Below are 23,834 nucleotides of genomic sequence, written 5' to 3' on the forward strand. Positions count from 1 at the left end.
TTTTCCAGAGTGTCTGTGCCATTTCACCTTCCCACGGGGGAAGAGTCCCAGTCCTTCCGCATGCTTGCACTTGGCAGCTTTTTAAAATTGTAGCCATTTAAATAGGTGTGTAGTTTACCTCATTGTGCAATGTTTTACTTGGCATTTTCCAAATGACTAATGATATTGAGCATCACTTTGTGAGTTTATTTGCTTTCTACATATCTTTTTTGGTGAAGTGTGTTGATATCTTTGTGCATTTTTTATTGGATTGTCTCTTATTAAGTTCTGAGAATTCTTTATGCATGCTGGATATGAGCCCTTTATCAGATAAGTAATTCACAAATATTTTCTCCAAGTATGTGGCTGGTCTGTTCATTCCCTTATCAGTGCCTTTTGAAGAGTAGTTCTTATTTTTATGAATTCTAGTTTATCAGTTGTTTTTCTTCTATGTATCATGTTGTGGATGTCAAATCTAAGAAGTCTTTGCCTCATGCAAGGTCACAGATATTTTTGCCTATGTTTTTCTTCTGGGCATTTTTTAGTTTTAGGTTCACATTTAAGTTCGTGATCCATTTTGATTTATTTTTTTTATATGGCCAAGGTTAATTTTTGTTTTTGCATATGGATATCCAGTTGTTTCTGTGCTTAAAAAAACTGAACATAGACTTAACATATGACCCAGCAACTCCATTTCTAGGTATTTACCTAAGAGAATTAAAAACATATGTCCACAAAAATCTGTATGCAAATGTTTACAGTGGCTTTATTCATATTTGCCAAAAACTGGAGACATCTTAAGTATCCATCAACTGGTGAATGGATAAACAAGCTTTGGCCCGCCCATAAGATAACATACTCCTCAGTAATAAAAAGGAACAGACCATTGGTGCATACAGTAATGTGGATGGATCTGAAATGCATTATGCTAACTGAAATGAACTACACTCAAAAGGTTGCATGTTGTAGGATTCCATCCACATGGCATCTGGAAAATAATGACAGAAAACAGATCAGTTTTTGCCCCAGCTTGGCAGGGAGGGAGGAGATAGACCACAAAAGGGGCACGGGGGAAATTTTGAGGGTCATGGAAGTATTCTGTATCTTGATTGTGGTGGTATTTCCATGCCTTTATGTATTAGTCAAAATTTTTTAGACCTGTACACTTAAAAATGGTGAATTTTACTGTATGTAATTATACTGCAATAAACCTAAAACCAAAAAAGAGTGGGAGGATAAGGTCTGGACTGAGGAGGCTCTTCCAGACATGAACAAGACCCTCAGCCAAAGTGACCATTTGGCATGGAGGAGGATGAACTCCGTAAGAGAGAAGAAAGGAGTAGAGGGCCAAGAACCAAGTGCCAGGCTCTAATCCACCGTGTGCCCTGGAGTAGGTCAAAAGGTCCCTGTTTCTCTCTGTAAAATGAAGGTTTTCCTTGGGGCAGCCTGGGAAGGGACCGGGCTTCTGAAATCAGAGGAGATTCACACTGCAGCTCCTTTTCTAAGTCTGCGAACTCCCTAAACCTTGACTTCCTTATCTGAAAAGGAAATTCTATCTTTCTCTCAAATGTGTGAGGACTGCATGACCTCAGCATATTGAGTTCTTAGCACAGGGTAGGTGCTCAGTAGAAGTCTCTGTGGTGTGCCCCTTCCAAGGGCCAGTTCCACCACTGTTCATGGCCGCCCCTTCTCACCTCCTCAGAGACACTGCTGAGGAGTTCTCTCTCTGCCAGGTCCATTTCCCCCTCTCTTTGGATCAGTCCCATCAGCACACAAGTAACATGCTGTCATTTTCTCAACTTAAAAAAAAATAATTATATATATATTATATAATATATATATATATATATATATATATCAGGGCGCCTGGGTGGCTCAGTCAGTTAAATGTCTGACTCTTGATTTCGGCTCAGGTCATAATCTCAGGGTGGTGAGATTGAGCCCTGCATCCAGCTCCCTGCTCAGCATGGAGTCTGCTTGTCCCTTTCCCTCTACTCCTCCCCCAGCTCATGTGCGCTCTCTCACGCTCTCTCTAAACATAAATAAATAAAATATAAAAAAAAAAATCTCACTTAAGCCCTCTAGCTATTATTCCTTTTTTTCTATTTCCCTTAGAGCAAAACCCCTCCTGGAGTTGGCTGTATTCTCGAGTCTCCTCCCTCCCTCCACTTTCTCTCTTGAACGTACTTGCACTGATAACTACATTTCCCAAGGCACCGAAGAGCTTCAAGCTGCCAAACCCAACAGTCAATCTTTGTCCCCATCTTCCCTGGGCTACATTTGGCACAATGGCTCACTGCCTCCTCCTGGAAACTCTTCCTTCCCCGGGCTCCCCAACATGACACTCTCCGGCTTCTGCTACCTCACTGGCTACGATCTTGATCTGCTTTGTTGATTCATCTTCCTCTCTGGAGTTCTCTAGGGATGACTGCATTCTTGGACCTCTTCTCTTCTCCCTCTTGACTCCCTTCCTTGGTGCTCTATCCAGTAGCATGGCTTTTACTAGAAACACTTACAAGGTGCTATCTCCAGCCTGGATTTCCCCTTAAATCCCACACTTGTAAGTCCTCAACTTCCTACTGAACATCTTGCCTGGAACATGAAATAGGCATCTCATGGTGTCCCAAACCGCACCTATAGTCTTCCCTTCCTCACACTTGCTTCCTTCAGCCTTCTTCACCTCAGTTGCTGGCAGCTCCATTCTTCCTTGGCCTCATCCTTGATTTTTACTCTCCTATTTCATGTTGAATCCATCAGGAAAACCTGTTGGCATGACCTTCAGAATCTGACCACTTCTCTCCGTCTCCTCTGCTCCATCCCAGTCTAAGCCACCGTCATCTCTCATTCAGAGGACAGCAAGGGCTTCCTAACTGGTCTCTCTGCTTCCACCCCTCCTTCTTACAATCTACTCTCAGCCCAGCAGCCAGAGGGATCTTTAATCAATGAATTGGTGTATGTCAATCCCTTGCTTAAACCCTTCCAGTGGATTCTACTCTCACTCAGAGTATAAGCCAACTCATTACAATGGATCTATGTGGTTGGACTCCTTGTCAGACCTCTGACTTCATCTGCTACCCATTTCCTTGAACAGTGTGCTCTAGCCACTGGCCTCCTTACTGTACTTCAATCATGCCTGGAGTGTTTCTACCTCAGGGCCTTTGCACATAGTGTTCCGTCGCCTGGATGTTCCTCTGATATCCTCATGGCTTGCTTCCTTACCTCCATGGCTTGACTTAAATGCCACTTTGTCAGGGGGGCCTTCTTTAACCACTTTATTTCAAGTTGTCACCCCCTGCCCAGTCACCCCTCCAACCCCTTTCCTTGCTTTTACTTTTCTCCTTAGCAATTATTACCACCTGACCAAGTCTATATTTTTACTTGTTTCTCTCATGACTTGTTTCTTGGTCTGTTTTATTCACTGCTGTATTCCTAGCACCTAAGAATGCCTTGGCACAGTGTGGATCAGTATTTCTCAACTTTTTTTTTTCATTATTGCTCCTTGCCTCAGGAGTCTTTTTAGACACTTCTAATCACTCTTTCCCAATGAAATTTTAATACCACAGGTATATTGTGTATTGATTTCTGTATTGTATTTATATCTGTGCTTTATACACATACACACTTTTTAAAGAATAAGGTGTTTTGTTTTTTTTTTTCTCCCCCTGCCAAGAACCAATTTTCACTCCCTTAGGGGCATTATGGCAGCCATTGAGGATGCATGATGTAGCTGTGGGATACATATATGTTGGATGGATACATTTTGCTTGGAGTAGGATGCGGGGATGGAGCCTGATGTGGTCAGCAGGTCTAGGATTTCTTGGTAGAAGTCAGTGGTTTATACTAAGGGAATTAGGACCACAAAGGCAAAAAGAGAAGGAAGAGGAGTGGATAGTCCATTTGGTGACCCCAGGGCCAGGGGAGAAAAAGAGGGGGCTTGGCAGCTTTAAGTCTGATGGGAATTTTTTGGTTAAGAACCTGAACTTGTCCACAGAGTCCAGCAGTTGCTGTTGACCTTGATATAAGCTGCTGATGGTAATAGAAACTGGATTGAGAGAGTTTTTGGAGAGAATCTGGGGCAATGGAGATAAAATAGAGTAGTCACCAGAGGGATGATAGGAAACTTTTTTTTTTTTAAGAAGCTGAAAGACCTGGTTGGTAACCAGAATAGAATTTCAAATCTCTTTATTAAAAGAAAAATTTTAATCCAATATATTTGGGGGATTGTCAACCTGTTACATGGAAACTGATGGCTGTTTAATAACTGGGTTTAAAGTTTGGGATTTGTAAAAGAATTCATCTCTACCCTGAACATCACAAAGCTCTTTTTTGTTAGCAGGGCAGGAGGATTAGGAGAAGATGGACTTGCTCCTCACTGTGTTTCTGTTCAAGTGTTCAACTGTTCATAGAGGAATTTTTAAAAATAAATGAACATTATAACAATGAAATGGAAATTAAGGTAAAAATTTCACCCACAATCCTACAAATATGAAAACAAGATTTTCCTTTATTTTTATTTGTTTCAAATCTGTGTCCATCTTAATATTTATTTCCTATATTATAAAAATAACGTGGTTTTGAGGTCATATTCTGTACTTCTCATTCAGAATATAAGCATTTTCCATGTTGCCTTCCTAACTCATGTAGGTAACAATATGGATTTTCCATCAAACTGATGCACTGCTGTCTGTCAGGTTGTCTTTCATGGCTTCAGTATTCTGGCTGATGCTGTAACGAACATCTTCAGGCACATTCCTTCTTTCTTATTATGGGGGTAGATGATGAGCAGGACTAGCTTTTCTGGATGAACTTCCAGGAACAGAGTTACTTGGATCAGAGTGCTTTCTAGAAGGATGCTGTACATGTGTTGATACAATGTAACCTAAAGAAGGTGAGTTATATTTTGTAACATACATATTAAACTACTGGTTCAAAGCTCAATTTCTCTTCCCTGCAGTCTGCAAGCAGAGATTTCTGACAAGATATCTAATCAGAAACAGAAAACTAGAAGAAACTAGTCATTGAGGTCACTCTCCTAATAGAATAGAAGGCACCTGTCACAGGAGATGGGGCAGGGGGACAGGAAATCCACATTGCATAACTAGCCCAGTGTACAGAGAAAGGCGGTCAGACCCTCATTACTGCAGTCGGCTATTACAAAACACAGCTGAGTAAGGCATAAGTGAATGGCTCAGAGTGCAAATGCAGTCCCAGGGGAGCTCTCCGTAGGAAATTTACCCTCCCGCAATCATTTGGTGGGGGGTTCTATCCTTTGGGCTATGTCCCTTGCCTCTGTGCCCCCATTCCAACTTGGGCCTCTGATCTGTGGTCTACCACAACCCCCAGCCATTCCGCCAAGTCTTCTCCAGGCTTTCCCTCTTCTGTCCCTTGTCAGATATGCCAGTCCTCCCCCATTCTTAAGCACCTATCACACCCCTGCCTCCATTTCCCTCAGTTTGTGTGCCTAGCTTACGGAAGGCCTGAAAACACCCAGTGAATGGAAGTCTTCCATTTCAAAGAGAAAACAGAGGCCATCAAGGGAATTCCTTCACCTTGCAGTTCCCCATTGCCATGCCGCCTTTGGTTCGTGCCCAACCTTCCCTCTAATCTTAGTGAAATTTTTTCCTTCCTGTCCACTGTCTGGCCTTCTGCCTGTGCTGTCAGACTCACCCTTTTCTACCTCACAGGGGCCCTTCTCAATCCATTACCTACCTCTTTGGTCTGTCCTCAGCACTTTCCTCCCTACTGCTTTATCCTCTCAGGATAGAATCACACTCCAGACCCTCCCATTGTGAACATACCCACGGACGCACACATACACGTGGACACACACACACACACACACACACACCCAGGCATGCGCACATATATGCCTGGCCATGGCGCTCCTCTAGGAGCCTGACCACAGCCTTGCTCTGAGTCCTGGCCTTCCATTCCCTCCTCAGCTCCTATGAGGACCTCTCTTCCCCACCACTCTATCAGGACTGCCTTAGAAAATGTCCCCCGTGACCTTGTGGTGTTAAAATTCAAAGGACTATTTTCACTTTCTCTTATTTGACACCTCTGTGGTGTTTGGGACTGCTGACCATTACTTCCTTTTGAAAGTTTCTCCTCCCTTGGTTTCCCCTCTGCTGGTTCCCCTACAGCGCACTGACCCTCCCTTCTCAGCCTGCTTTGCCAGTCCCTCTTCTTCAACCCATAAGTATTGGTGTTTTCTAGAACCTACTTTGTTCACCTTCTCATTTGATTCCCCTCCCTGTGAAACCTCTCCTTCCACTGTAGCTCCCAGTGCCACCTCTAATCTGCTGAGCTCTCTTCTCTACCTTGACTCTAGGCCGCTCCCATGACCTCCACGTTTGTGCAACTGATGGATGTCACTTGTTGCCGGCCTATAAGGGGACCTCACTAAACATGACCAAAAAGAATTTCATCTTCCCTCTAAACTTTCTCTGTCTGTATTTATCTCTGTGAATTGCTACAGCTCTCTGTCCTGCAGAAACCTGGGGTTTACCTCACGTCACTAAGTTCTGTTGGTTTTTTGCATCTGATTATTTTGGAAATATTTCCCCTCCTTTGCAGCCCTCTGGCAATGCTCTGGTTTGGGCCACCAACTACTGGATGGAGCCTCTCCACTTGACTGGCCTCTTCACCTCTCTTTTGGTCGTCCTCCAATCCATCTTCTGCCTTGTCACCAACCCACTTGACACCTTCCAGTGGCTTCCCATTGCCTACAAGATCAAATTCACTGCCTCACGACAGCAAAGTCTCTCCCATTCTAGTCACTGCCTTCCTCCCTAGCCTTACCTTTCTGCTTCTTTCTCTAACGTCTTCTGTACTCTGGCCACATTAGGCTCTTCATAACTTTGCTCATGCTATTCCTTTATTCAGAATGGCTTCTTCAATCTAGTAAAATTTAGTTCTTAAGGACTTTCTTCCAATTCCCCTGTGTCTTACCCTGACCAAGAGCAATTCTCCTTGTTGGAGCTTTCTGGATAAAAACAATAATTGTGATAGTAATTAGTGCTCTCCAGCCATCTACAATTCTGGTTCTTCCCCATTCTGGGCTCCTGATAGGATTGCACATCCTGGCCCCTTTGAAGTTAGACACGGCTGTGGAACAATAAAGTGTAAATGGAAGTGGCACGTGTCTGTTCCGGGTCAGAGGATTTAGTTGCTAGAATAAGAGCCTCCACAATTCTTGCCCTCTGTTCTAATAACTGGTGACATTCCAGATGGTGGCTGCTTCCTGGAACGGACCTCCAGCTGATTTCTGACGAACATGTACTGTGAGCAAGAGATCAATCTTTGCTGATTCAGCTGAGCGGTATGAACGTAACTTGTTACTAAAACATAATGTAGTCCGTCTTGACTGATGTGCCTGTGTGCTTTTACAAAATGTCAATCAGTTAAAAACACTTTGGCCAGATTCTTCATTGTGAATAAGCATCCTCTCTCCTTTCCCTTCATAGCTCCCGAGTCTAGAATGCTTAGGCACATGATAGGCCCCAATGATTTTGCCCCCCGTCCCGGGGGGGGTGGGGGGTTGAGGGCACATATAGTCTAACTTACAAAGAATTTGTGTGTTACATGTAAAGTCAAGCTGTTTTCAATAGATCATTGGAGAGTAATAAGAATAAGATAAAGAACCGTTTGTTCTAACAAACTAAGTATGTTCCTTTATTACTTGCCATTAATCCATGTTTTATTTGAGATCTCTAAATGTATGGCTTTCATTTCAGTTGCCTTAGAATTTATTTCTATCTGCTGGGTTCCTCTGATATATTTTATCCTGAAACTTTGTTCTCCTTTTTAGCCATTACTGATTCCAGTCTAACAATCCTATCTTTTATCCTACAGCTCTTCAACAGGAATTTAGTAAATCCAATCTAAACCTGTATTGAGGCATTAACCAAGAGTATTAGGTAGTTAGAATATCATGCAACACCAAAGCAAGAAGGACGGAGGAGCTGGTGGGAAGAGAGACAAATAGCCAGGCATTAACTGAAAGGCAGCATGGCAGGTTGAAAAAAGCATAGCTTTTGGAGTTAGGAAAGTTGGGGATTAATCTGATTTTGCCATTTACTGCTCATGTGGGCCTCTGTATACCTCAAGTCTCTTATGTGTAAATGTGAGTAGTGACAGAAATAAGTCACAGAATTTTCAAGGGAGACAAGTGGAATCATTTATGTGGATGCTCTATGTACATTGTAAGTAACTTTAAATATTTTTCTAACATGATGAGAATGGCAGGGCAGTTGTATTTTCACCAAGAGGAGTGGGAGATAGAAGAACCCAATGCTGTGAGAGTGTCTGCATTTTCAAATCTCATGATCAGTCATTGGGGGTGGGAGGGAACTCTTTGGCTCACAGGTGGTCAGAGCACTTATCTGTACATTGAGACCAAAGACTCCCTGCCCCCCACCCCCATAGGAGTCACTAGATACATGGAATTCAGGCAAACTGTCTATCTGGTAGCTCAAACTTTTACCTTTTTTTCCCTCCCTGACCAGGTGGGTGACTATTCCTGTAAATAATCCAGGAACCTTAGATTTATAGCTAATTACTTCTTCGGTACCTGTCACACACTTTCCTCAGCATCTGATATATTGCTCTCATCCTCATTTCTATTTCCCTTGTGCAGTTTCTTGGACATTCTCTGTATAATGACTTATCTTAAATGACTTTTGGGCTGATGGCACACCTCTAAAGGGACCCCTGATAGTTTCTTTGGAAGGAGCAGAGCCCTTCCACAGGAGGCAGGCAGGTGAAGGTCAAAATGTTAGTTTTATTTCTGATAAAGTGCTGGAGAATGTGGCTTAGATCTTCCACCAAGTTCTGTTGAATTCGGCAGCCTCACCCACCCAGTGACAGGCGGGGCTGGACAGCTGAAAGCCTCCCAGTCCGGGGCAGTCCTGGCTCCCTGATCCTGACCAGGTGGAGAGCAGGTTCCTATATCTGGTGGGCAGACTTGGAAAGAGGGGAAGGCTCTAGGGCTGAGAGCCGAGTATGCTGTTTCTTACTCAGATTCCTCAATCCGACCTCTCATTCCCTCTGAGGCCAGGAGGGTGTAGGGAAAGTGTGAGACCCTTCATGGAAATATGCAGCTCAAGGAGTAGAAGCTAAGGATCCCCAAACCTCCCACCTGCATGGAAACAGTGCTAAATACCGCTGTTCCTCTCTGCCCTCCTTCTGGTGGTCTTTCTCTTCCCTAATGTGGAGGGCTCTGGACTTCTCACCTGCTCCCGCCTGTCTTGGCCACCATCCACCTCCGTAGTTCTTAGCCTTGGATATACATTAGAATCTCCTGGGAGCTTCTAAACCATTCCAATCCTCATGCCTCACCTCCAAAGAGTCTGGTTCAATTGGCCTGGGATGCAGCCTTGGCATCCGTCGTTTTAAAGACTGTCCAAGTGATTCTAAGGTGCAGCCAGGGTTGTGGACCACTGACCTGAGGGTGTAGGTCTCATCAACCCTCTCGTCTTCCTCTGGCCAGATGTAAAATGCAGGTAACACCATCTGTGAAGCCCTCAGAATGAAGACCGCCTCCGATTATGATGCCAGCAATGTTGCCACAACTTCTTACTAGATTAAAGCCACGTGGTGGCCGCGGAGGTCCTGTTTTCCTTCTCAACTCGTCCTTCTCCACATAAAAGGTGTGTAAAAAGAGAAGTTACATTTGGCCGCTTGGTGCTCAGCGATTCATTTTCTTGAAAGGGAGCAAGAGGGAAAATTTCTTTCTTCTTACAGAAATGCTCTGGATCTGACTTTGCCCTCAGCCCATCTGCAGCCAGTCATTATGAAAATCCAGGGAAAGCCATTCCCTGACATAAGCTCAGTGAGTTCACCTCCTTTAATAGCCGCCATCAACACCCAGGTATTGAGCCGGGCTTCTTTCAGATGGCTGCATGGTCAGGGAGAAGGAAATCCATGACCCTAGCACTTCAGAGGAAGAGACCTGACGGTAAGATACAACCATTTAAAATACCATTTTTCAGTACCTTGCCTGAATTTCTCTCAGCTGAAGTGCATTTACCTGACTCAACCCAATTCAGAGGCAGCCCCACCAGTGAGTCTTAATCACCCATGGTGGCTGAGGGACGACGCTGCTTTGGCGCATATGTGTCTCTGATAACAGAACCCATTTACCTGCTCCAAATCCACAGGGTATGATTAGGTTGGGGTGATAACTCCCGAGAATGGCTTTGCTACAGTTATAACATGCTGAGAGGGAGCGAAATACGAATCCTGCATAAATTAGTCTGCCAGGTACAGTTCGCTATTAGTCAGCTCTATCATACCTGGAATAAAAGTGTATCATCTCACAGCCAGTCTGGGTAGTTCGGTGCATGACTGGATTGAAAGGCGAATTTCTCATGGTTTAATTTAAATAAGGTGTTTTTTTTTTTTTTTTAAAGTCTTAACTTTATGAAACCCCGATCTACTTCAGAGATAAAAATTAGCTTTTACTTTTCGTTTTTTTTTAAATGGGGGGCTCCTGAGTGGCTCAGTTGTTAAGCATCTGCCTTCGGCTCAGGTCATGATCCCAGGGTCCTGGGATCGAGCCCTGCATTGGGCCCCCTGCTCCGCGGGAAGCCTGCTTCTCCCTCTCCCACTCCCCCTGCTTGTGTTCCTGCTCTCGCTATTTCTCTCTCTGTCAAGTAAATAATAAATAAAACCTTAAAAATAAACAAACAAACAAACAAAATGAGATTTTAACTTACACTCTAATTCTAACCCATTGGCTCCTCATAAAACGCCAGATTTTAACGTGAAGCGAATGCTGTGTACCTGCTTTTCTTTTTGTCCCTGCCTGTTTTGAAACCGTTCATGACACCACAGGAAAGAACCTACCATTTTGGTCATTGCTGTGGCGAAATAATGTTGCAGTCCAAGTCACTAACTTTGAAGATCATACCATGAAGATGTTCGTTGGCAGTGAGCTTACATCAGCTAGCTGCATGCGCAATCAGTTATCTCCTCTTTCGGCATAAATTGTTAACATTAAGGTGATATGATGACATAACCCAAAGATTAGCCCTAAGCATGTGACCTGCTCAACCTAGATTCTTTTTTTTTTCAGCCTAGATTATTAAACAGGCTTTGACTTGACGATTTTACCTTCCAAAGGTCAAAGATTAGGGCTTAGACATCAGGGCCACCGAAATACAAGACAAAGAGGCAGTGAATGAATTCAAGTGCTGAGGCCAAGTGCCATCACACGGGTATACAAGATCCAGTTGTTGTGAAGTACTGACATCATTGTTTAACTGGCGTGTGAAACTGAAGTGCACTCTTATATTTTCTTCATTTCTTTGTGTCCTTTTCGCTTGTGGTAAGGAGACAGATGTGGCCAATATCATATGCGTCTGAATTTCAGTCTCAGGCTGGCTACCTACTCGATCTGTGACTTTGAAAAATTGGTGACCTCTCTGAGTTTACATTTTCCATTTTAGTTCAGGAGGAATAGCATCATAACGCCTCCCACATAAGGGCTGGAGATGATCTATGCCCCGCGCCTGGTGCCTCGGAGGCACCCAGGAAATGGGCAGCTGAAATAAGTATTTTTTCTTCGGAGGTGTCCGAACATCCTCGGGGAAGATAAGTTATCCTCGGAGATCAGAAGAGAAAGCACAGCGACGAATTGTAAGAATGATTTGGAGTCCTCCTCCAACAGGTGAAGTTCACACACATCAAGGTTAAGTTCCAGAAGCCCCAAACTCCATGTCTCTGGTGAGCCCAGGTCAGTGACTTTACTGACCATTAGGGTGAAGAGTGATTTCAAGGAAAGGAAGGTGTGTGCTTGAGTGTGTATGTGTGTGCGTGCACATGCATGTGTGCACACGTGTGTGCAAAACTGTAATCGTCAAGCGAGGCTGATTCTGTGGGGGATTCTTCCTGGTAAGGGTACTGGAAGCAGTTGTTAGGGAAGAAGATCTGTCTTTTCCTGGCTGATATTCCTCACGAATTTGAGAACGATGTCTGCTCAGTTCGTCCTTTGGGTGAAGAAAACCCTGAGAGTGTTAAACATACTGCTCATTCCTAATGTCTTGCCATTATGAGGAAATCAAATGCAGGAAAGAGGAGTTTTTCCAGTGAAGAAGGAAGAGAAGTTTCCGGGAAAAGTTGGAGGAAGTGGGAGGTCAGCCTCTCACCGTATTTTGACCTTCCTTTAGGCTTCCTCAATAATGCCATTAGACCGTGTGGGTGTTAATAGCCACTCTTTCTCTTTCCCTAGCATCCTATTCTTCATTTTCTCCTCCTTTAACCTGCCGTTTCCCACACAAATAGTAAAAGATTTTGACGGGGAGGAAGAGAAGCATTCACTGTGATAACAAAATTCATTTGGGTCCTGATAAATGGTAGGTATTTCAGAATACTTTAAAAATCATGGGCTTTGAGGACCAAAGACTAAAGGCGCACAAAACTCCCCACTTCTGACGATAGTGGCTGGAATCTGTCAGCGGAGGCTCTAAGCGACAGAGTAGAAGGGTCAAGCAATTTTAAAGCTGGAAGGACCTTGTCTAGAACAGCCAGCCCCTCACTACATAGATCATAAAGCGTCTGAACTAGAAGGGATGTTAGAAATCACCAAGTTTCATCTCCCATTTTACAGATGCAAGAACTGAAAACCAATGAAATGTGATTTGCTCCAAATCTAATCCCCAGTGAGTGACACGGACCTGCCTCAAACTCAGGTTACTTAATCTCAATCGTGTCTGTTTACCAAACATTTATCAAGCACCTTTTTGTGACCTGCACTGTGCTAGGTCCTGCTTGAGGGAGTTTGGGGATGAAGAATACCCAGCCCCTGCCTTCTGATGGCTCAGGATCTCCTTGCAGAGATATACACATTCTCAAATACTTATAATCCAAGGTGATTTGAAATAATAGAGTGAACATCAAGGTCTAGGAAGGACAAAGCAGGAAACAATTATTTGGCCACGAAAAGTTGAAGATTTTCCCTTTACACCTGTGCTTCTCAACCATTACTATCTTCCATCCCACAATCACTTTTTTTTTTCCAATGGAAGGAAAACAAAATCTCTATTTGCTGGACTGTTGGAATGGGTGAGACCAGACAAGAGGGTCCTGAGCTAACAGGCAGGGGGACCCACACTAGCGAGGTGAAATGGTACGACTGTCTTCCCCCTTTCTTCCCACCAGGGCGTCTTCCCTGGTGAACTCCATAGGTTTCTATCCCACCAGACCGTCCATTAAGGAAGGGAGGAGGGACAGGCAGTGTTCTCAGAAGGGGTACATAAAGACCTTTGCAGCCCTGCCATGGGCAGGCAGGGTGATAGGAGAGAAGCAGGATGTGCAGGATGGTGAGTAGTAGAGCATCGGGGGCAGGTGGGGGAGTCACGCTCGCAGGAGACCATGGAGGTACAGTGACGACCCTCGGCAATGGTGGCAGAGACCCCGAGTCCCAACTGTTGTACCCCAAAATCTGTTTGAGAAGCCACCTGCTTGCTGACACAAATAGCTTCAACATCCTCTCTGTAATCTGGGTGACGTACCTCATTTGGTAAAGAAAGTCTGCTTTTTAAAAATATGAAGTAGGCTAAATCTCTGTTAAGATTTTTAACAAATTTTCGATCATAAGGTCTCAGTTAAAATGCTTTAAAAGTATGACTGAAGTTGCATGCTGTGATACACGATTGGTTAGATATTATTTTTCACATTTCAAAAAAAACCCAAAAAAACAAAAACAAACCCTCCATATGTTTTTACCAGCTCATTGAACTATCTTGGCAATAAATAGATCAGCATATCTAGGAATGATTGATACCATATGATTCTTGGGTATCGTATTTGATGATGCTCTGCAGTGCTTCAAACCACCAAAACAGAAACCCACCCACCCATACTAAGCTCAAAACTGGCAGTTTTTCCCTTGATGGCTACAGTTAGAATTTAAACAGCATCATTAAAATTTTACAGGTGACATATCAGGAAAAATGAAGCCCACCAGTTGTGTTTCCTTGAAAGGGAAACAGTCCTTCATTATAATGAATGAAATTGTGTGCTAGGTATGAATGCTAGTGACCTCTAGAAAATGAAGCACTGACCCCTAAATGGATGAGAATCAGCCAGAGTAAACGAGGCAGAAGTTTTCCCAGCATAACTATGCATGCTGGCAGGGAAGATGCTTGTTATAATTCAAAGAGATAGAGTGGTCAACAGGGAACATTTAATGGGAACAAACATGACAACAGTGCCTAATATTTTTCTAGTCCCTTCTTTATCCTCGTGTTATACTATGTGTCTGGGTTTTAAAAGTGACACGTGCATTGCCCATAAAAATAACACATCAACTTGTACAGCAGAACCAAGCAAAAAGTCATTTAGAATATGGATATGGACACTGCCAATGCTGAGTTTACTCAGAGTAAATCTCTAGCTAAATCTGCACTGTCCCGTTGTGATAGCTATTAGCCACACTGAAATGGCGAGTGAGCATTTGAAATGTGGCTAGTTTGGGTTGAGATGGGCTTAAGTGTAAAATGCACCCTGGATTTCAAAGACTAAGCACTGGAAAGAAAAAAAAAAGTAAAATATCTCCTATCTTATATTGACTACATGTTAAAATGACAGTATTCTGGATATCTTGGGTTAAAGAAAATTATCCTTAAAATTAATTTCGTTTGGTTCCTTTACTCTTTTTTCCAATATGGCTCCTAGAACATTTAAAGTTTCAAATGTGGCTTGCATTTATGGTCCGCATTGTATTTCCGTTGACCAATACTGATCTAAATGAAAAAGTTTGCTAAGCAAAGAAGCATTTAGCAATCCCACAGAATTGAAATGTAAATTCATATTAACTGATGATAACACAACAACGTGAAGAAAACTGGTCAAGAAGTGACTGATAGTTCGATGAGTTGCCTTTTCCATTCCTTCTACACTGGAAAGTTTCTTAAAATCCAAATGTTTGCTTAATAACTAAAGGGAAAATGAGAAAGGCTGAAGTTCTGGGAAAGGAATTGTGCCCTAATCATAAGTTGGGCTCTGGAAGAAACAGAAAATCGTCTACCCCGAGCTCTTTGGGGGTTCTGGATTTTGCTCGAAGTTTGCCATTATTGAGAAGACAGGTTTAGGCCTCTCATTCTCTGACATTAATGGGGCTATACTTTTCTCTTAGGAAGAATATCAGAGGGCTCTCTTCCTTCCAGAATACGTGGTTAGAACATCACTGGCAGGGTGATGGCATTTCAAGTGGGAAGATATGGACCATGAAGCTATCTTGCAACAGGAGTGTAAACTTAGAGGGTGCAGTGTGTTCTAAAGGCACATTGGTTAGGAAGATTTTTATCACCAAGAGAGCTGTTCATTTAAATGAGAATTATGCTTTTTGGGGAATCCATTGGAGGTATTCAGTTTTCCCAACTTTCTTTCATGTTCCATTGAAAGAGATATTTATATGCTTAGGCAGAAAAAGTGATACTGTAAGTCTACTTTGCTGAGTCTCATGGAAATAAATGAGGTTTTAATAGGTCTAGCATCTAGAGAGGTTCTGGAGAGAGGCTGTCACCACAGAACAAACAAATGTCAGATTTTCTTCACAAGGCTGGGGGGAATTGTTCAGAGTATCATGGGGACAAATGCAATTCTGTGACAGATGAAGGTATGGTTTAAACCCCACTGACTCTGAGTCCTTATAAAAGCAAAGGGAGGGAGGGACAGGTGATTAGAACAACCGCATCACAGACGGGGCCAGCAGAGAACACAGCCATAAAAAAACGGTGCATCGAACCACCAAGGAATGTACTTGTGTGAGGATTAAATAAGACAAAATATGCTTAGTGTCTAGTAAGTATTCAGAAAACATATTATTTTGAAACCTGTCTTGTGGTATGAGTAAAGTTTATTTCACTGTACAAAATGCAAAGGCTCCAGAAAATTCACTGTATGTTCCCTGCTTTTGTCTAAATTCGTTTGTGAGAAGCTTTACTCACGCTTTAGCTGCCAATGACTCATGGTTAAATCATTTCACTCATCTTTTTTTCTTTTTTATTTTTTAATACAGTTGCAAATCATGTGATATTCTGCTTTGTTCTCTTTCCCCCCTAAGGAAAGCTAAGCAACTCTAACAGCCCCATTACCTTAATGAACTAAAGCCATTCAATGAAAAGAGTTGGTATTCACTTCATCAAATCTAGTGATGATAATTTTTTGAAAAGCTAAAGACTAATTCGTGGGGATTTTTTGGAGTCCTGTGACAATTCATATCACCTAATAACCTATGTGAGTGAAGGCTGGTGTCCAATGACTGCTAAGAAGATATAAGGAATGTTGCAGAAATATAAATAGGCCAACACTGAAATTTAATTAGACACTGCATAGGTTAATAATAAATTCAATTAATTTAGCTTTCTACCTATGCTAGAGAAAAAAAATACCCAGGCAAAATAATAATTCATTTTAAATGCCTCAATTGGTAACCTCCTTTCCTGAAGAGTGATTTATGCAGTAATTTACTGGCGGTTTCTTCATAAGATTGTTCCAAACCAGCCCTTTTGAAATAATAATAATTTCTGAATGTGTGTTGTGAGAGATATAACAAATGACTTCTTATTAATTTTCATTTAATGAGTTGCCTATTCACATGGTAATTTTAAAAAAATTCCCTTAAGATAAACAGGTTATAAATACTGCGGGTAACACTTCCATTTCACAAAAATCGAACAGGAAAATCTGTCTCATATTCTCTACATGATTTGAAGGTGAATCAGTTGCAGATTTTCTATACTAAATAGGCATCTATTTCTTTCCCAGTTAGCACAGCAGATCATTTTAAATTTCTCTAGCCAAGTGATTCAAATTGGTTAAAAAAGAAAAAAAAAAAAAAAAAGAATATTAGCAGCAGGAAAGGTCCTAGCAGGGATAGTACAGGGGTAGACAGTGTACAAAGTCAGGAGCAAGGTGGAAAAGCAGCTAGAGTTGGTTAAGGAACCCATGACACTGATCCCTTTTTTTTGTTGTTGTTTTTTAAAGAACACAATGAAGATCCTCTCTTACAGCTTTCTATTTCTCCAGGTCGCCCCTCCCCTTTTAAAAAGATACTGAAATTTCTAGCATAAATATTAATATTTAAGAATTTAATTGCTCATCCTTTCAAAGTTTAATTCCATAGCAGCTCATTAACTATATGTTGCATAATAAAAACAGAATGAAATAATTAATAAAAACAAAATAATAAAAACTAGGAAGAGGAAGTCTCTCGGAAAAGACCGACTTATTTCAAAGGGTTCACATCTGTTTTAAAAGGCCTGTAATAGGGCAAGGCTCTTAAAAATAATCCCTTGCAACAGTTGAAAGAGTATGCCCAAAGCATTAAATAATTCAAATGCAATTGTTACTTACGTGAGAACCGAAAGGGCCTCGCTCCCAGCCCGCACTGCCTCACGCCCTCTCCGTGGAAAAGCCCGTACTGCATTTCGCCCATGAACTTGTCCAGTTCCTGCCCAGAGGCATTGACGAGCAGAGCCCCCGTTTTGCAGAGGAAGGTGGCTTTGATCCACAACGGTGTTCCCAGGGCTGTCACCACTCCGAGGGCGCACACGAAGCTTAACACCCCAGCCATGCAAAAAATGACTTTCTTTTGTTGGTTTGGCATGATGAGAAATGGCTTTTGTGAGGGTGAGGTTCAAAGACGAGACCTTTGCGACTGACGAGAAGTGACTGCCCCTTTGGCTGCATTTATTATAGTGGCTGAACGGACAGATCCCGGCCGAAGAGGCACCTTCACTCTCGACGCTGGTTCTTGTCGGTAGAATGCCAGGATGGAAGCTTCTTCATCACACCTACTTGACTTTTCTCCTTTTCTGCTGCTGCTTCTCTCAAATTTGAAATCTTTGGACTAAGAATCTGTAAAATAAAACTCTTTCACACTGCCTTCAAGTATCTCCTCTTGTGTCCCTTGGGTAACAAAGGTCTAAGATAACAGATGGAGCCCTCCGTGTAACTTGATAAATGCCTTCCCTTTCCCCCAGTCTTTCATCTGATTGGGTGAGTTGAAACTTTCAGAAACAGGCTTGGCTCCTATGGTAAATTTTCAGCAACTGGAGAAGCTCATGTATTGTTGTGTTTTTGTTTTTGGTGGGAGTTGAAGAGGAGTTTGGACAGAGGAAGAACAAGTGTATATTTAGTGGTAATTAACTGATTTTGGAAAATGTTAATTGGGGGAGCCTTGGTGGCTCAGTTGGTTAAGTGTCTGCCTTTGGCTCGGGTCATGATCCTGGGGTCCTGGGATCGAGTCTCATGTCAGGTTTCCTGCTCAGCAGGGAGTCTTCTTCTCCCTCTACCCCTATCCCCTGCTTATGCTCTCTCTCTCTCTCTCTCATGCTCTCTTTCTCTCATAAATAAATAAATAAATAAATAAATAAATAAATAAATAAATAAACTTTTTAAAAAAATGTTAATTGTAACAGGATAAAATATTGAACGGAGTTGGGTGCCCTAGACCAACCATCAGGGCTTGTCATCCTAACTTCTCTTCCCCCAGATCCATGATTTAGAATCAGTGTGTCAATAGAGAAGTGGATTCCAGTTTTTACTGGCACACAGGTACAAATATCTAGATTTCTAAAAGCTTTCGTTCAAAACGCTTGGCTGCTTCAGGATTATAGCAAGGAAATGAGGTTCTGGGTCTGAGAAGTATTAGAATCTATAAAGAAGAAAAGAGCATTGTCATGGAAAGAAGAGATTGTGCTCAGATAGCCGGCTCTATGAATTCACCATAGAAAAGCAAGGGTCCAGCAGAAGTCATCAGTTAGGGAGACAAGAGACAAAGTCATGAGCAAGATTAAATAGCAAAATGAGTCCAGTTACATTGTCAAGATCTGAAAACTAAAGTTCAGAATGTAGTAACAGCTTTTTTTTTTTTTAAGATTTTATTTACTTATTTAGAGAGAGGTGGGGGGAGGGTCTCAAGGAAGACTCCCCCCCAAGCATGGAGCCCTACATGTGGCTCAATCTCACAACCCTGAGATCATGACCTGAGTGAAATCAGGAGTCAATGCTCAACCAACTGAGTCACCCAGGTGTCCTGTAACAGCTTTTTAACTCAGCATTCCCAAAGAGATTTTTCCTGTTCCTGCAAACAAGATATAGGTCGTGAGTGTGTGTGTGTGTGTGTTAAGTTTTGCTGAATATCTATCGTATGCCACATTTTGTGCTAGGCTCTGACCTACAAAGTTAACTTTTAGTGAGAACTTAGTATATATGGTACATTGTTAAGTATTTTACCTAAATTATCTTATTTAGTCCTCATAATTACCATATAAAGTGATGATGAAGGTGATAGAAATGATCTCTCCATTTTATAGATAAGGAAACTGAGGCTCAGAGAGATCAAGCAACTTGATCTTTTTTTTTTTTTTAAAGATTTATTTATTTTAGAGAGAGAGTGAGAGAGAAAGAGCAAAAGTGGAGGGAGGAGCAGAAAGGGAGGGAGAGGAGGAGGGAGAGGGAGGGGAAAGACTCTCAGGCAGACTCTGTGCTGAGCTGAGCATGGAGCTTGATGTGGGGCTTGATCTCACAACCCTGAGATCAGGACCTGACCTGAAAATAAGAGTTGGAGGCTTAACTGACTGAGTGACCCGGGAGCCCCTCAAATCTGGTCTTCTAATTTTGAGGTTTATATGCTATCCTAAGCAAAGCCCTTGGCCTTGAAGAGAAGACAAGCTCCTCATTTTGGATTGTGTTGGGCTGGGAGTAATAAGGGCAGAGTAGCTCATTATTCATTGCATATCTTGGGTCGTTGGAGAACACAGACATCTGCAAACAGAACTTTCCCAGCTGGTCAAAAGCACATATTTAGGCTAGTTTCTATTCTCTTGATCTACCTTTAAGCCTGTCAGCTTAAGAGAAATTAATAAAGGAAGATGTATTTTATGCCTTTGTCAGCATAAATGAGTCTCTAGGTTATATGCACTTTGAGGGAGACTTTGAGGTACAGTCTTGGACTTCCTGGCACAGCTATCCTCTCTTAGTAGCTGCCAGAGGCTGTCTTGTCAAAGATAGACAACCAAGTATAGAACTGATCCCAGAATGCCAACATCCCTTCAAGGGAGGAAGGGGGCAACATAAACCATGCCCACAGAAGGACGGGACACACCCTAGATTCCTCAGAGGCACTCAAAATCAGGTTTACAATATAGGTAAGGGTTTTTTTATTTCATGTAACTTGACACACACAATAAGCAACTCACCATAGGTTATTTGCCCTCCCAATGAATTCTCCATTGGATTTAGAATAATTGCCATCATGATCCACTAGCAAAACAAGGGTGCAGCAATGGCCCCAATAAGTGGTTATCTGGGGGCACATGTGCTGCGCCCACTCCAGAAACCCTAGTTGAAGATGTCTAAGAGCTGGCCACTCTTTCTGCCCACAGGGCCTGTCCCCGTGCTTTAATAAAACCACCTTTTTGCATTAAAAAAAAAAAAAGATGTCTAAGAAGAGCTATGCTAATTAAATCAACATATTCTGTAATTGGAAGAGACAGAACATTTCCAAGCCTGGGAGCAGAAATTACCTACCTTAATCAATACTATTAATACATCTACAGGAAGGATATGGTAAGGAGGAGTAGTTGGCGTTGGACAGTGGTTTAATGAACCAAACCCAGCCACGTGTATGGTAAGTGGTCCAAGAATTAAAGTCCTGACTCTGGACATAGAGAGTAGTTAGATCACACTGGTTCTTACGTGTGTATTAGTCTATAGTGAAGTTTTCCCTGATCTGGAGAAACATGAGAAAAAGAAATAGAAGAGAGTGAGTTCTTTTATTGTAAAATTGTGTCCTTAATTTTTGTGTTCTTAAAATTTCCCTTCTTTAATGAAATAATGACAGTTGGATTTTTAATATCCTTACTTGGCAAATTAAAAAATTGGCAAACCTCTATCTGTTCCAAGTTTGAATGACCAACCAACTCACTGGTCTAGGATATGCAAAAGCATGGACCTCTGGGTGGAAAGAATGAGTCCTCGGGCTCACAGCAACTGGGTGGAAGGCCTCTACTCTAATCCAGTGGTTCTCAGCCTTGGGTGCTCATTGGAGTCACTTGAGGAGATTTTAAAAATACAAATGTCTGCATCCTCGTCCTTGAGATTCAGATTTATTTGATTTTAGAGTACGGCCTTAGTGTTAAAGCACCTTAGGTGATTTCAATGGACAGTTGAAAACTGGGGCTCTTCTCATACAGCTGCCTTCTAATTACTAACTAGGCTTTGTGCATGCAAACATGAACATCCAGTCACTAGAGAGGAATATTCCTACTGTAAATTAATAAACAGGGTACCACCATTCATAGCTCAAATTTCCTGAATTTTGTTCAGCACCAAGAGCACAATCTTGTCACAATATCCTGATGGGTCAGGTTTCAGCATATCCAAGACTAAAGACTAGGCCCTGGATCATAGATTTACCCCAAGTCACCATGAGAATGTCAACGGTGACGTGTCCTGCTTGTGAAGCAGCGCCTCTTGGGTCCTACGCCCACCCCACCTCCTCTCTGCAGCTTCCTTTCAAACTTCAATATCAACCACCCACAGCCTGCATAGTAGTGTGTGTGATCCACCCTCTGAGAATGATATAATAGAACGTGGCAGTCATTATGCTTGACAGCCTCCTTTTGAAATTTCATCTTAAATGTCTTGAATGACAGTGATGACACCATTTTCCTTGCAGTCTCTCGGAGAATTTGAGTCATTAATGTCAGCAAGTTTTCACCAAGTATCCTACTGAAATCTTTACTTCTCTCAATCTTAAGAGGAATACATTTGGTGACATAAGAAAATGGAACTAGGGCTTTCTACCCTCCCTCATGACCCCTTTCAGGTGCTGGCTGATGATATAATTCTTCGGTGTGACTGGAAACAATACAGACAAAGGAATACAATTGCAGACTATGCTTTTACTTTCAATGTAGCTTTTATGCCTCTTCTCATACTAATTTGGCTTCCTTAGTTTTTTCCCTTATGGTTGTTCAAAAGCAAAAGCAAAAAAACAAAAACCAAAACCAAAAAAAACAGCCCAAATCCAAAGGTATGGGAATTCTCACCTGATTCGCTCCCTGAGAGTAAGAGCATGGTGCCATGAGGGAAGAGCACTGGGGAGAAAGATGTGATCCAGGGTCTGGTTCCAGATCCAACACTAAATTAAGAATTCCCTAATTTCTCTGGCATTCATTTTACTCATTTATGAAAAGAGAGGTCTTGGCTACATAGGTGATTCTTAAATTATTTTTAACCAGAGAAACCATTTGCTCAACTGAACTTTTGGGTGGAATAAGAGATAAAAATTGAGCTCTATACTGGAAGGAGTGGGGATTAAGGAGCTCTGCTATGGGATCCCCTAACCCTAACCCTTTTCCCTAAGAGCCCCCACTTGCAGCCCAAAAGTCAGCTCTGACATGCACAATGATAAGCATGGGCCCCATGATCCTTTAACTAAAATTTTTTTGCAAGTTATAGGATTCAAATTCGTCCATTTGCTAGATTATTTCTCTTTTTTTCTTTGCTATACTAACCTATGAGCTATTATAGAATATTGTAGTGCTTAGAGACACTAGATGGTTGATTATTCCAATGATTAATTTTTCGATTTTTTAATGAGAGTTTCTGGGTTTTTGTCCAATTTGTCACCGGTAATACTGATTTTGATTTTCTTCCAAATGGATCATTATACTCCCAAGGCCTCCTAAGAGGGATTCAACAAGGGTTTATCAGGCTTCCTATTCTAAGACAAGGGGCCTTTGTGAATCTATCCCATTTTTCTCATCTTTAAAGCAAAATCTGGCAAATTTGATTGACGTTTCTTGACTAATTCAAGTTGCTGGTGATCCTCAAGTAGCATTGTAATTCTCTAATGACTGTAAGGGGTAAAAAAAAAACACTCCACAGAAAGAATTGATTGATTTATTAGGGGGAAAATTACCACATGTGCTAGACCTTGATTGCAGCTCATATTTGTAGAGCTAATTGCTTGAACTACAGGATTAAAAGGGTTGAGGGAAGAAGAAAAAGAAAACAAAATTCTTTTGGAATACAGATGAAGCCACAGTGAGAGGGTGAATTCAGTGCAGGGATTTTCAGGGTTGGTGATGATTGTGAGGACATTTAAAGTAAGTGCAAGAGCTGGGCTTCCGTGACAGAGCAGCTACAGAGAGAACTGAGGTGGAAGAAAGTCGTCATCCCTGTCAAAGAAGACATGTGACACCCTCTGATTTGTCTAAGTTTCTTGTTGGTATCTCAGAGGCTATCTGATACCTAAACTTCAATTTACCAGAATCCTGACCTATTACAGGAAGGAGGGAAAAGTTACCTAAAGAAGCAGAGGAAGAAGGCACAATTTGAGACGCCTCCTTGAACAATAATCGATGGACCAGATTCCTTGTAGAGGGCAATCGACAATAATTTTCCTCAGTGATATAACGTGGGGGAGATGTGTTGCAATGGTAAACTTTGGAGCAGTTTGGTTCTGTCATTACTATCATTGTATAAATGTTTTCTTTTGTGTGCGTGTGTGACACTTAAAATACTGATAATTTCTCTGATGATTTACATCAAAATAATAGTAGCAATATTAATAGTAACAAAAACAGTAATACCTATCGGGGTTTACTCTATCTTGTGTGGTTTCCATGTACCAACTCATTTCTTTTCAGACACACTGGGGCAATTATTAGGTTTCCTGCCCCTCCTCTGTTAAGATGTTCCAGGCAGCAGGATAGCTTAATTTTTAGTCAGAGAGATTACAGAATCTCCAGATATATTCTTGTGATGAAGAACTGAATAATAGCACAATTAGGCAGATTTATATCTTATCAAATCTCTGGAAACGAGGAGTGTTG

At 42.0% G+C, this 23,834-nt stretch overlaps 1 protein-coding gene across 1 annotated transcript in view; it reads right to left on the reverse strand.

Moving 5' to 3' along the window:
* Nucleotides 1–17,593, reverse strand: part of CLRN1 (clarin 1) — a 35,693-nt gene extending 18,100 nt beyond the window's left edge. The window contains exon 1 of the mRNA XM_034997128.1: nt 17,341–17,593. Coding sequence (XP_034853019.1) covers nt 17,341–17,593 — 253 coding nt within the window. The remainder of the gene's footprint in view (nt 1–17,340) is intronic.
* Between the last annotated feature and the right edge of the window lie 6,241 nt (nt 17,594–23,834).

This window comes from Mirounga leonina, unplaced genomic scaffold (genome assembly GCF_011800145.1).
Source record: "Mirounga leonina isolate KUSES-001 unplaced genomic scaffold, KU_Mleo_1.0 Mir_115, whole genome shotgun sequence".
NCBI lineage: Eukaryota > Metazoa > Chordata > Mammalia > Carnivora > Phocidae > Mirounga > Mirounga leonina.